General features: G+C 40.6%; 1 protein-coding gene across 1 annotated transcript in view; it reads right to left on the bottom strand.

The window, feature by feature from the left end:
- The window catches only part of hcn1 (hyperpolarization activated cyclic nucleotide-gated potassium channel 1), a 76,882-nt gene that overhangs the window by 20,615 nt on the left and 43,338 nt on the right, over window positions 1-12,929 (bottom strand). The window contains exons 4-5 of the mRNA XM_030065694.1: window positions 12,207-12,425; window positions 1,829-1,975 (exon numbers count right to left, since the gene is read on the bottom strand). Of these exons, the coding sequence (XP_029921554.1) occupies window positions 1,829-1,975; window positions 12,207-12,425 (366 nt within the window). The remainder of the gene's footprint in view (window positions 1-1,828; window positions 1,976-12,206; window positions 12,426-12,929) is intronic.

Here is a 12,929-nt window from a genome sequence, read left to right as displayed (position 1 = left end):
AAAGAGTTGTTAGCTCTGCCTCAGATGCCGGTGTCAGCTAAAGCCAAGGGGCTCTGACCTCAATCATGCACCAGAACTAATGAATTAGATAGTGAGCAGTTTTCATGCCCAGCCAGGAGTTCTCTTGGGGAAACAATCTTTGGGCTTTGCCTATTTAAAGTGGAGTTGTCATATGGCAAAGTAAAGAGAAGGAGAGAGAGAGAGAGAGAGAGACTGAGACAGAGAGAGCAAGAGACACCAGAGAGAGAGAGAGAGAGAGAGAGAGAGCAATAAAAAGTATGATTGCTGTGAACAATTGTATAATCTTGAGGAGGCGATGTTAACTCTCCTCGAGTGTTATTGCTTATGAACCTCCCTCAACCCTCCAATAGATGCTTTATCCTATCAGGCTTTATTTGCTGGGCTGAACAAAACAACAGATTCAGCATGACCCAGCGTCTTCTGCTTTAAGTACAGTCTGCAACAACCAGAACTTTTCCCTTTTCTCTTTGTTACTTCACTCCGCTTTGTTTTAGTGCTGTACCAGCACAGCCACACTCATCAAACGCTGAATTAATACGTATTCTTTTGATCACTGTGTTACTAGGAAAGAGTGGCACAATTCATTCACAACACATGGTATTACTATACACTCAATCCGAGCTGATGTTGTTAGAGTCTCTTATGAGTCCCAAACCAGTATGTAAGTGATTTTCTAACACACAAACACGCAGTTTAGATTTGTGTGTCTGCGCCTCTATGCTCTTCAGGAGCTATGTTTGGTGTGATGAATCATCAGACAAAGTTCCTGTATGCAAATTTTAACTTTGCTTGACTATGCTGTGCACAGTGGACTAAGCCTGTAGGATATACCGTGTTGTAGGTCATAATTTTAATTCCCTGCACCTCCCTATGTCTGTCTGGGGCCATGCTGCACAGCCACATGCCTCAGTGTTCGACTATGCTAGGTGACTTAATGGGGCTGCATGAGAGGCAGTCACAATTCCCCCATTGCCTTATTCCTCTCCTCTCCTATCCACCTATGCATAATTAGCCCCATAATCTGCTGATACGAGGAGGGCAGCCAGGAACATTATAACTGGTCACTGACTCTACAACACATTTCATTATTTTTTCTTGTAACCTCTCTTGTGGATAATATATTCTCAGCGGATCCTAGAGTTGTGTAGCTGTGTAGCTGTTTTACATCTACGTCTTAATTATTATGAATGTTGCAATATGGTAAATGGGAGACCAATTTGTCCAACAGCTCTGAAAGTCAGTTTGCCTTTCACAACTGTGAGGAGCGGGCACGGCGATCTTCTCTGAGACAATCATATCTCTTTATATCCTGATTCAGTATGGAGGCAGCCAGCACGTTGAGGAGAATCCATTTTGCTATTTTTCCCCCTCGAGCTTGTAAGATGAGACAGGTATTGTAAACGAGCCCATCATGGCTGAACTGACGGTTGCCTTGATCACGTGTTTTATCGGGAGATTTCAGTTCCAGCTGCTGTGCATTTAAAGTTGCCAAATGATGATTCACTCCTGAACTTCTGGGAACTGATTCATGTTCCAAAGCTAAAACAACTGTGTGCTACTCGCTTGTCAAGAACATTTTTTTTTTTTTTTTTTTTAGATTTGACATGTGTGTATTCCCCCCCCTCCCCTGTTTTCTACCTAAAATACATCTAAAGTCTTCAAAGGGTAATCAACTCATACTGTCAACGCTGCTGAGTCTTTCAGGAAATTTATAAATCCGACTAAGCGAGGTGAGTCGTACACCAGGGACGGTAGCATCTGAAAGGACGGATGCTTAAATTAGTTCAAGGAGGCAAAGTTGACTCACCTCTTTGAGCGGGTCGTTGAGTTCACTCAGGATGTTGTCCTCATCAAAGATCTTGCCTTGGTAGCGGTGCTCATAGTAGTCATGGATTTTCTGGCGCATGTCTGCCGGAAGCTTGTGGAAGGACATGTACTGCTCCACTTGTTTGTACTGAGAAGGGAAAGAAGGCAGATGGATATCAGTTCAAACAGACAGCTGTCATTGCTAACACGTTAATGCCTTAATATTTCAAGCATCAGTAGCACTCTTATATAAATGTGAGTGCCACAATTAATGATGCAAAAAAGCAGAGTTTATCAAAGTACACCTAAAATAAACAGCAACCCCCCCCACCTACAAAAATGTGGTCTTTACACAGTCTGTATTTGTGTCTCTGTATTGAGGACAAGCCGTGCTCTCACATAGTCATAGTGCCATGTCCTGGTTCTGCGTATAGGGAGGGAGAGAAAGAATGAGGGAGGCAGGTGGTGAAAAAAAGTAGGAACAAGTACAGGCCTGGGGCTATGTCAGACCAAGGTAGCAGCTCCGATTATCTCACCCATGCAGGAAGCCCTGCCCTAATAGGCAACCAAGTTATGATCTAATATGAACTAGCAAGGTATACCTGATAAATTGGAGAGAGGATTATGTCTTGCATAGACTTAGATACAGATGGCATGGCTTGCACGGCTGATTAAATGGCAGTTCTTTGCATGATGTCTCTTTTCATGTTTTCTCAGGATTTCTTTACATCGGAACCGTTCACAGTCACATTGTACCGACAGTATCGAACCATATTGATTGGTAGGGGGTGCCATGGAACCAACCATATGATGCCATAAGGATCTAAACTTCAGGCTGGGACAACCAAAGCAGTTCTGGACCCCCCCTGACAAGATGACAAGATGAGACACTTTGCCCGGGTATCACCTTGCTGTCCTGAACTAGGGGGTCCCTTGAAAGTATTGTCCTGTTGCTGTAACTAACACCGCCTCTGCCTTCAGGTACTTTGTTGTAAAATCTGTCGGTCTATAACCATGCCGAGCTTCTCTGTTCTTTCTTTGCTTATTGAAGGAAGGATTTACTGGTGTCTGGTTATTGCCCTCGTGTCAAAGTGCTACTGTGCATCAGGTAGTTGTAAGGAAAATGGCTTAATAGCATAAAATAAAATACTCATTTATCACTCACAATTGCTACTATTTCACCATAGTTTTGGTATAATCTTTCCTCTGTCATCCACCCTGTAGTGTAACTAGGGACAGTATCACATCTCTAATTGCTCAGTCCTCAGTTTTGCCACCGTCCTGCTCTTTGGTCTACGCTTCCTTGCAGTCACTTTGTTTCTGTTTTTGCGTGTTTTTAACTGTGACCAGCAGCTCTACAGCTCATTCTGTCAGTCAGTCCACTGGTCAGTCCACAATTTCCCCACCCTTCCACTCTTTGGCGGCTACGGTTTTCACCCAGGGAGGTTGAAATGTGTCATGGAGCTCAGGTGTGTGTGTGTGTGTGTGTGTGTGTGTGTGTGTTCATGTCAATTGGGAAAAGGGTGTGTGGCAGTGGTAGTGGCCTATAATGAAAAGACGCAGAATTTCTAAACGGATTCATGTAACTTAGCCAAACTTTGTAGAAAAACACACCCACAAAGGCACACACACACACACACACACACACACACACACACACACACCATTTTTTCCATGTTCCCATTCATAACTAATAAACCAGCTGTCACACTCATGGGAGGCATGTTGTGTGTGTGTGTGTGTGTGTGTGTGTGTGTGTGTGTGTGTGTGTGTGTGTGTGTGTGTGTGTGTCCATGTATGGACACATGGATGCATGTGTGTGTGTGGTCAAACACTATGTGAATTTGTGCTTGCTCTGTAACTTGTGTAACTTTTGTTTTAGCAACACTTTTCAAAAGTAATGTGCCGAATAAGATGCTGTTAATTTATCATCATCACAGCCAATTAGTGTCAATTTCTCAATAATCTGACATTAAGAGCACATTAAGAGCACAGCAACAAGTGATAAATAATCAGGAAACAGATATTACTGATGTGTAATGAACCTTACACATCCATTATTCTGAAACCATACCGTAAGAAAACAAAAGACTGATCATTTTTGGTAAAAAAATACCCTAAGATATTCAGACATTTACAATCTATTCTGTATATTTGTCTAGGGGGAAGCTGTCAGGTGAGAAAAATGTTTTAATAACTCATGCTAAATTAATGTTCATTTGGTAAAATCCTGAGGCAAACTGACTGGGAATTAACATCTGAATAGGCTGTTTGCACTGAAAAGGGAAATACAATTTAGATGATCGTTGGATGTGTTTTTCATAAACTGTTCAAAAATGGATGATTTGTTGCTGGTCTTCAGTTTTAGAGGGATGAACTCCTAAAGAGTAATAAAGAAGTTCAGGCAATATCCAAATATCATCAAGCATAAACATTATCCTATTATGCACACATTTACAACTGATCTACAACTGATACAAAATAGGAAAATATAAATTCAGTATTTTAAAGTATTTTTTTTTAATGTTTTTTCTTTGTTCGACGGTTTTCAGTGGAACGAGAAAAGAAAGATGAGAGAGACAGGAATGACACATTCAAATTCATCCTCAAGATGCAGCAGATACATCTGCCGTATCCGCCGTTGGCCATCAGAGTCATCAGGTCACTCATGTCATCAGCCATCATGATGTCTGTGCCATCAGTGTGTAACAGAGCAAATATGGTCAAATGTGTCAACAAGTGGCCTAATATAGGAGTTTTCAGGGGATGGTTACTTTCAGAAGAAGCCTGTGGGCTGAATCTTAATTTGAATTGATATTCAGTCTACATCACACTCAAGGCAAGTATTGACTAACAGAAAAAAAAGAGAGGGAGAGAGAGAGAGGAGGATACTTTAACAGCTCATCCATTTTAATCAGTCTCTGTTTACTCACACAGGTACATGACAGACAGGGGTGTTAACAGAATCTCCCAAGTCAGTCGAAGACCCTCACAAGTGAGAATAAACTCTGTCTCTCACATTACCTCTGCTAGAACAACCGGCGAGAGGCAACAGAAGCGGCTGGCTTGGTAGCCCGGCCCGGCTCCACGGTCAAAGTGATTCAAGCCCGGGCCCACAAAATGAAATTTGTCAGTGTGAGAAAAGACACTTGTGTCACATCGCCCTCCTCATTGATTCCTCTCCCAGCTGCAGAAAGGTGATAAGGGGCTAGGGTTTTGTTTGTGGGGATATTGATTTATGCTGAGTACATAGTAGAAGTTGGAGAGTGTCTAGCATTTTGGGGTTTGAAATATACAGATAAGATTTAAGATATAGAGGGTTAGCTTTTGTTTATGGATGAGAATTATGAAGGAAAAGAATAAGCACCAGTGCTGATGTGTGCTTTTTTTTGGACTCATATCAACTCCGCCAAAGTGTAAAATGATGACTTTAAGTCCATTACTACAGATTCTAAATCAAGATTTTATTGGTTAACTATAAGTCATAATGCCCCGCTCTGGGTGCATAACATTATACTGTTTTAGTGTCTTGCATAGTTTATTAACTGCACATTGTAAGAGAGCATCTTAATCTCATCCCAATGCTGAAGTCACTCTCAAACTGAAATCAGATTAAGTCCACCACAATACTACAAGCCCCTCCCCCCTCTCTCTAGAAATAGCCTAGGCCTAGTCAGTCCTACTCATACTGGGATGTGCCACTGGCTCCAAATTAACCCATTTCTGTTTGCCAGTGGCACTGTCAGTCATTGCTGTTGATATACTACAGCTTGAGGTTCTTTGTTGTCTGAAAGAATAACATCCACGATACGTTCATATGTGTTCTTACTTATACTTTAATGTAAGCTGTTCTAAATAATAACTAAGTGTTATTGAAAAAAAAAAAATCCTTCAATGTAACGTAGTGTTTGCAAATGAACAAAACTTCTCATGGCAGCTGTACAATGTTAATAATCTTTCTGCGACGAGAGAGCAACCCTAAAAACAGCAGGCTTGGAATTTGTCTGACATGGTGTAGACATTTTTTGCTTATTTAGCTGAAATGGATCTGAGACGAACTGGGAAACTGAGAAATGGATTTGATACCTGTGTGCAACAGGAAGCACCTGAACACTTTTGTCTCTCAAAATGCATGAGTGGCTGTGGAAACAGTGGCCCATATGGTCTTCTCTACACAGCTCTAAAAAAAAAAAAAAAAAACACTCAAACAAAAAGCCACTAATGCCACTTAACTGTGGCCCTGTTCTATAAACCTTTTTGGAATAGGAAAAAAAAAACAGTGAGCATGGCTGGTTGTGTAATTGGTATGCTAAAAATATCCATACCACACTGTTTAGATATTTAAACTATGAAAACTGTCAGTGTTTTTTAGATGTCTATGTGCTTTCAGGAGATTGTTTTGGAAAATCTGATGGCTACACAATGCATTAAAAGATGAGCCAGCACATATCATATATTAAATTTTGAATGTATAAGAAAAAAAAAAAAAAAAAAAATCTTTCACCTAATTTCAAAGGAGATAATCAGTTAAGTGTTTGTTGGGACAGCTGTGTTGGGTTTGATGTAATGTTGCATAAGACTTGCCTTGAAATATATATGAAGTAAGGTACAGCTTGTGCGTGTCTCAGAGAATAATAATTTCTTGGCTGACAGCTGCTGACTGGCACACAGCTGTATGCTGGTCCACAGTTATCCAGCACCAGGGCAACTCAGCAGCCATAAATGCTTACACCCTCACTTCCTTCCACCCCGTCCCACTATCTCTCCGTCTCCGCCTCTTCCTCTTTACTCGTATCTTTCTGAGTCCCTCTCTCTGCCTACTTTTTATATCAGTCTTCCTCTTTTTCCTCTTGTCTCCCTTTTTAATCCCTTAAGGACTTTAGGTAACTCTTAAGATTAAAGACTCTGAAAAAGATGCGATTGCAAGTGATTAGTAGACAGGGCGATTTAAAAATGTTAAGTGTAATTTAAATAGAATCTATTGATAAGTAGACAATGATGAGCTCATTCTCTCAATTATGTACTTCATCCCTTCTCCGCGTTTAATGCTCAGGCCCTCCTCCCTCATCTCCACTGTATCCATCTCTGCAAACTCAAATATGTCCTCTATGCTAGAACCATACGTCCTCTGTCATTAGCTAATTTATCTCACATCTTCTATCCATCTCTATCCATTCCTCCACCTCTCCATCCATGTTTCCCTCCCCAGCTGTGGCAATGATAGATGAAACGAGTAGAGGCTGAACACCCTGAACCCATCCCTGCTGCTCCTCAGCCTGCTCCCCTGATCTGCACAGCCATGCAGCAAATCAGTCCTAGCTGAATCCAGCTACACACTGGGGCTCTCTTGCCATGAACATGGCATTCACAGCCTCTAAGTTGTCAGTTCAATGCCTGAAGGGATGTTGAAAGGATAAACCGGGATGTAGATTAAGCAGATTTGCTGTGAAGCAGATGTACATCACATACTGAGCAAGAGGCATGTCACTAATTCAAACAGTGACTTCTAACGCCTGACTTGTTTGCTGTGGGCGACCTGCTGTCATAAATTTTCATCAGAATGAATTGTAGCATCTATGGATCTGGCTGTTTATGATCAGTCATAGAATGATTTTTTTCCAACTAAAATCACATTCCACTTACATAAGAAGTCAGCCTCATGTATAAGTGCTGTATGATGGAGTATAAGCTAACACAACGGAAGCAATGCCACTGTAAGTCTTAAGTAACGAAGATGCTGCACACCTCTGTTCATAACGGTTTGTACCTCTTTGAATGAAGACATCATATAAGGCATTTAGAAAAGGAAAAAAAAGAAAAATCATGTGCCACATCCGTTGTGAGAAAAGCACATATGCTGTGAGTCAAATGCCCATGCCACTGGCAGGGGTGTCATCTGGCAAAATGAAATATCATATTTTCATTTTTTTTTATTTATTTTGGAGGGGGTGGAGGGTATAATTTCTTCCACTGTGGCATCCACTCTCTCATCTCTCTGTCATTATTCTGGAGTGCATTGGCTGCTATCAGAAAAGTGGCAGCCAAGATAACACCTTAGACAATAACTACATAGATACTCCAGACAATTAGTGTGAGGGAGAAATTAAATCTGTCAGAGGATGGTTTAATAGAATAATTATCATTCAGTGGTCCCACTGAAGATTTTTGTTCCATCACTAGCTGTCATCTCATCACGATGACTATTATGCTCCTTCAGAGGAAGCTTCTGACATACCATGCACTTTTCATCTATCAGCTGGGATTTTTATTTATTTGTGTGTGCAGTCTCGTATATCAATGACGATGAACGATATAGTAATTGTACCCTTGTTTCGCGAAGGCACAAAGGTTAAATGAAGTGCATACAGTTTTATTTCGTGAGCATAGCTTTATAGCTGCCATGTCAAACAGCTTTACAGCACATGGAGGCTGATATCACTACCTTGCAGTGCCCATTGGAGAGGCTGGCAAGGTCAGGCCATCGTATTAGAATGAAACGACAACAGCTAATGCTTCTAGACGCAGGGTGTAAATTAATAAACTGCTTGGTACGTTTAAGCGAGCCCTATCGTCGGCACAGCCAAGGTGACTCTTCAGATGAGTCCTGGTCTGATAAGAATTCTGCTAACTACCTCCCACAGGATAATTGAAGTCCTGCCTTAATGTGTGTGCGCATGTGTGTGTGTGCGTGTGTGTGTGTGTGTGTGTGGGAGTATGTAAATGTGATTTAAAAAGCCTCTTATCACCAACAGAAATTTGAAGGCATGAGATTTAGAAGTCCAAAGATTTTAAAAATGCACCTATTAAATGTGTCTCATTATGTTATGCTGATAATAAAAAAAAAAAATAAACAAACAGTTTTTTTTTCTGTGCATGTGATAACGTACAGGTAAGCCACTCCATCTCACTTCACACTAACTTTGTTACAATGTCAGCTAAAGCTCAGAGCTTTTTCCATTTTTCCATGGAATGCAGCTGTGCTCTAGGCTATGAGTGGCTAATTCAGGTCAGTCAGTCGCTCCCTTAAACCAGTGACAACAAACCTTTATCACAGAGTGCAGCTTGTTTCTATAGCACCAAGTAGATTTATACATCTTTTATAATGAGCTGTTATTTTACTTTACTATACAAGTAAAGAATATGAAATCTGAAGGTTTTTAAATTGAGAGGGACTGTAAGGACTATTGTCACTGAAACCCATGCGGTCCTTCATCACATGAGGAAATCACCTAATTGGTTGCTTAGCTGTTATTTTAGAGCTGTGCTGACGGTGCACAGCTCTGGTCCTTTCAGTGAGCCATTAATCCTGTGCCTTACATTCAAGGTAAATGGGAATGAGGTCCCTTTTTTATTGTTGATACAGTCAATTACATAACTGACAGTTATTTATGTCAGCACGTCGCAGTTTCTACTGAAACAAAGACGTACCTTTATGACTAGCTTCAAGGTAAATAAATGCGGGCGGGAGGGGAGTTTATTGGTGTTGAGTTGATAACTGTTGGAATTGTATTGATCGCATTTGCCTCTAAGGTCAATGTCAATCTCACACTGCCTCCATATAGCTTGTCTTATCCCAAAGGGATGCCAAGTGGTTACTTTTGCACACATGCGGTGTTATAGCCTAGTTGATAAAACCGTGAAAAATGGAAAAATTGAGCCTTATAACATGTGCCATCTTTAATCATGATCAGATTTCACTATGAAATTATTCAATATAGAATGCGGCATGTGCCATATCTTCATGCAAGCATGGGGAAAACATTTTCCAACAATTATTGCACTGAAAAACAGTGCCAAAACTGATTAACGCTGATTAATATTTCCCGCCAATCTGGACTACATACTTTTCCGAAATTTACAGATTTGAACCATCACTCCTTAGTGAATCGCCTCTGGAGGTCTGCACTCCACCAAGAGCATTTTCTGGATAAGTATGTAGTTATTATTGTGGCTTTTTCATGTTTTTAGCAGTCTGTTTGCACTGATGATAAAGGCTGATAACAATAACATTAATTTTGTAAGAAATTAAAAATATTAAACAATAAAAGGTAATTAGGCTTACATTTAAATTTTGTTATTTCAAAGTATGGTATATAGTATAGTATAGTGAGCATATAGTGTCTGCTGAGAAAAAAATCTGGCCTTTGGACAAATGTAGTTGATGACCTGTCTGCATGCCCCACCCATATCATGTATTACACATAATGTATGATATATTTATTGATTTTAGACTAACATAAATTAGTTGACATCTCCACATGATCTTTTCCCTCCTTTCATTTAAAGTGAAGCCATGATTTTTCTGTGAGATGCCCTGGTTGTATCGTTCCTCTACAGACACGGGGCAACTGTACAGCATCTGTACATGTGGATTACGACACACCATAGATTACTATAATCTCCTGCATTACAGGGGTATGGTCACAAAAATCTGCACCATAAGCATAGCAAAGGTTTTGGGAGTTAAACTCAGGTTCCCGCATGCGAGTTCATCCGTCGTACCACAGTGTTCATGGAATTGCCTTGGCCCCTGTGAGGGATCACAGATGGTGGCTAGGCTGCGCTGCTGGATAATCACCCTCCATGCAAAAAACTGATGTCACAGGGGCTAAAAAAAAAAAGAGAACTGTTTGCTGGCAGCACCCAAACAATGAGGGGCTGGTCCTGCTGCAGACCTCGTAAACCTGTCGGCCTTCTGTGAAACGCTTGCAGGGAGAAATCCTCTTTCCTGGCTGCTGGGCTGTGAGAGCTCAACTCTTTGGTCAACAGTGCCACAAAGAGAAGAGTCTGTTCTAGCTCAATTATATCTAAAATAATACTTATTCAATTATAATAAGAATCACCTTTCTTGAGATGACTCAAAACATTTAGTAGAGGCATGGCAGACCACGCCAGACTGTGTTTCTTATACCTCTGGACAACGCCTCCAAGAATGGCAGCCGGGTGGTGACATGCACTAATCAGCTGATCAACTGACAAATCAATAACCAATAATCAATCAATACTCGGTTAAAGAGTCAATAAAGAAATGTGGAAATCAATGGATAAATGTATTAAACAAATGACAACATAATTATAAAATAAATGATGATTTTAAGAATACTATAAATGATAAATAATAATACACCTGAAATGCTCTTTACTGGTATCATAACAGGGTGATTAGTGAATTTTTGATTTGATTTGTTGCTTTTCTATTATTTTTTCTATTATCAATTGTTGTCACTGTGGCAGAAGACGTCCCAAAAGCTGCCGTTGGTCCTCAAGGGCCGGACGTCCTTGTTTCTCCTCAAGTTCATCAGGCACAGTGAAAACCACGGGAAGGACCACTCCACTCACACAGAAACATAAAGATGTCAGTGTAGACCTGACGTTGTTAGGTCGGAGTGGAGTGGGATGCTTGCCCTCCTTCATATTTTCCAACTACGTGCCAGTTGGCAAATTTCTGTTTTATTAGCTGGCTTAATGTCTTCGTGTTGTTTTTTTTTTTTTTTTTTGACATAGCTACTAATATTTTTCATCTTCAGCTAAATTGGAAGAGCCTCTTTATCACTGACGGTGCTGAGCCATGCAGAAAAGTTATCAGTAGCTATGATTAATTCTCCTGTATGTTTTTAACATTTCATAGCTGGACTGGACATGTATTGCACATATCGATATTTCAATTCATCCTAATCAAAAAATAAAAAAATAAATAAAAATAAAATAAAAAAATAAAAAAATACCCACAACATCATTCTTTAGGAAAAATGTCATAAGCTATATGCAGTTTCTTATTATAAACAGCTACATCTGAATGATCACTAGTTGTGATTTCATGTTTCTTTTTTTCATTTCATGTTTCTTTTTTTATTATTTATTTATATCAAGATAGCATATGATGTCTTTTATTCTGTCACTATTATTCACCTTATTTCGCCGCACCCACTTTCACAAGCTTGTTTTTTCCACCATTATTTTAGAACCGCTGGTCAGCTGCTTGGCTAGCTAGCTAACCAAATTAACAACAATACTAATATTGTTTAACAGTTTAATAGTAATAGCAAAACCAACTGTGAAACGAAGTTCATACGAGCAGCTATACCCACGATTTATTTATATATTGTTTCATCTATTCATCTATCGAGTTGCGTGTGTCTTTATTGATTCTTTAATTTATTATTAATTTTATAGTTGATTTACCTATTGATCAGTTGATTATTGCATGTCACAAACAGGCCCCCATATCAAAGGACCATGAGGAACATGAATTAAAGATGACTTTAAATGATAAATCACTTTTAGTATTACAGATATCCAGTCTTCTTTCCAGTGCCAGGTGTTTTGGAGTTAACTAATGATATTAACTATAGTAGTATGTGAATGTGCTAGGCTCTTACCTTCTCTTGGTATTGCCTGCGCGAGGAATCCAGTGATTGGATTAGAGCAGTAGCATGGCCCACAAACATGGCGTAGCAGGTGGCGCCTACAATCATACTCAGCATGGTGATCCACAGGTCAGACATGCTGACGGGCGCGCGGGCTCCATACCCGATGCACAGCATGTGGCTCATGGCTTTGAAGAGGGCGTACGAGTACTGCTTGCCCCAGGAGTCGTTCTGGAAGGATAGAGAGAGAGGGAGAAAGAGACAGAGAGAGAGAGAGAGAGAGAGAGAGAGAGAGAGAGAGAGAGAGAGAGAGAGTGGGGGGAGTTACTGCAAGGCGAGGCAGGAAGGGAAGGCTCTCCAGCAGGCAGAATGGAAAGGCAGGCTTTTCTTTGATGGATCACTGAACCTCCACCGAACATCCTGCCAACATACTCTTCATGCCTCAGAGCCTAATACCCACACTGAGTGACTTAACTTTCTACTCTCTCGCTTTCATTCAGTATTCCGCTTTTCACCACGAGCTGTTCTTTTCCCTCTCTGCTCTCCTTTTGCCCGGCTCTTTCCAGTCCTTTCCCGTTCGCGAAACAATTGATGGCTGCACACTCTAATCAAACGAATATTACCTGCACCAGCTTCAGACGTCTGATGTATAGCTTCCCTAAAGCCTAAGGCAGCCTTCACATGCACAGGCGGAGAAGGAGAGCCGGCCTCGATTGTGCCCTCTCAGTTTCGATT

Source organism: Myripristis murdjan, chromosome 12, assembly GCF_902150065.1.
Source record: "Myripristis murdjan chromosome 12, fMyrMur1.1, whole genome shotgun sequence".
Taxonomy (NCBI): Eukaryota; Metazoa; Chordata; class Actinopteri; order Holocentriformes; family Holocentridae; genus Myripristis; species Myripristis murdjan.
The sequence above is the reverse complement of the archived record's forward strand: the minus strand, read 5'-3'. Positions and strand labels throughout refer to the sequence as shown.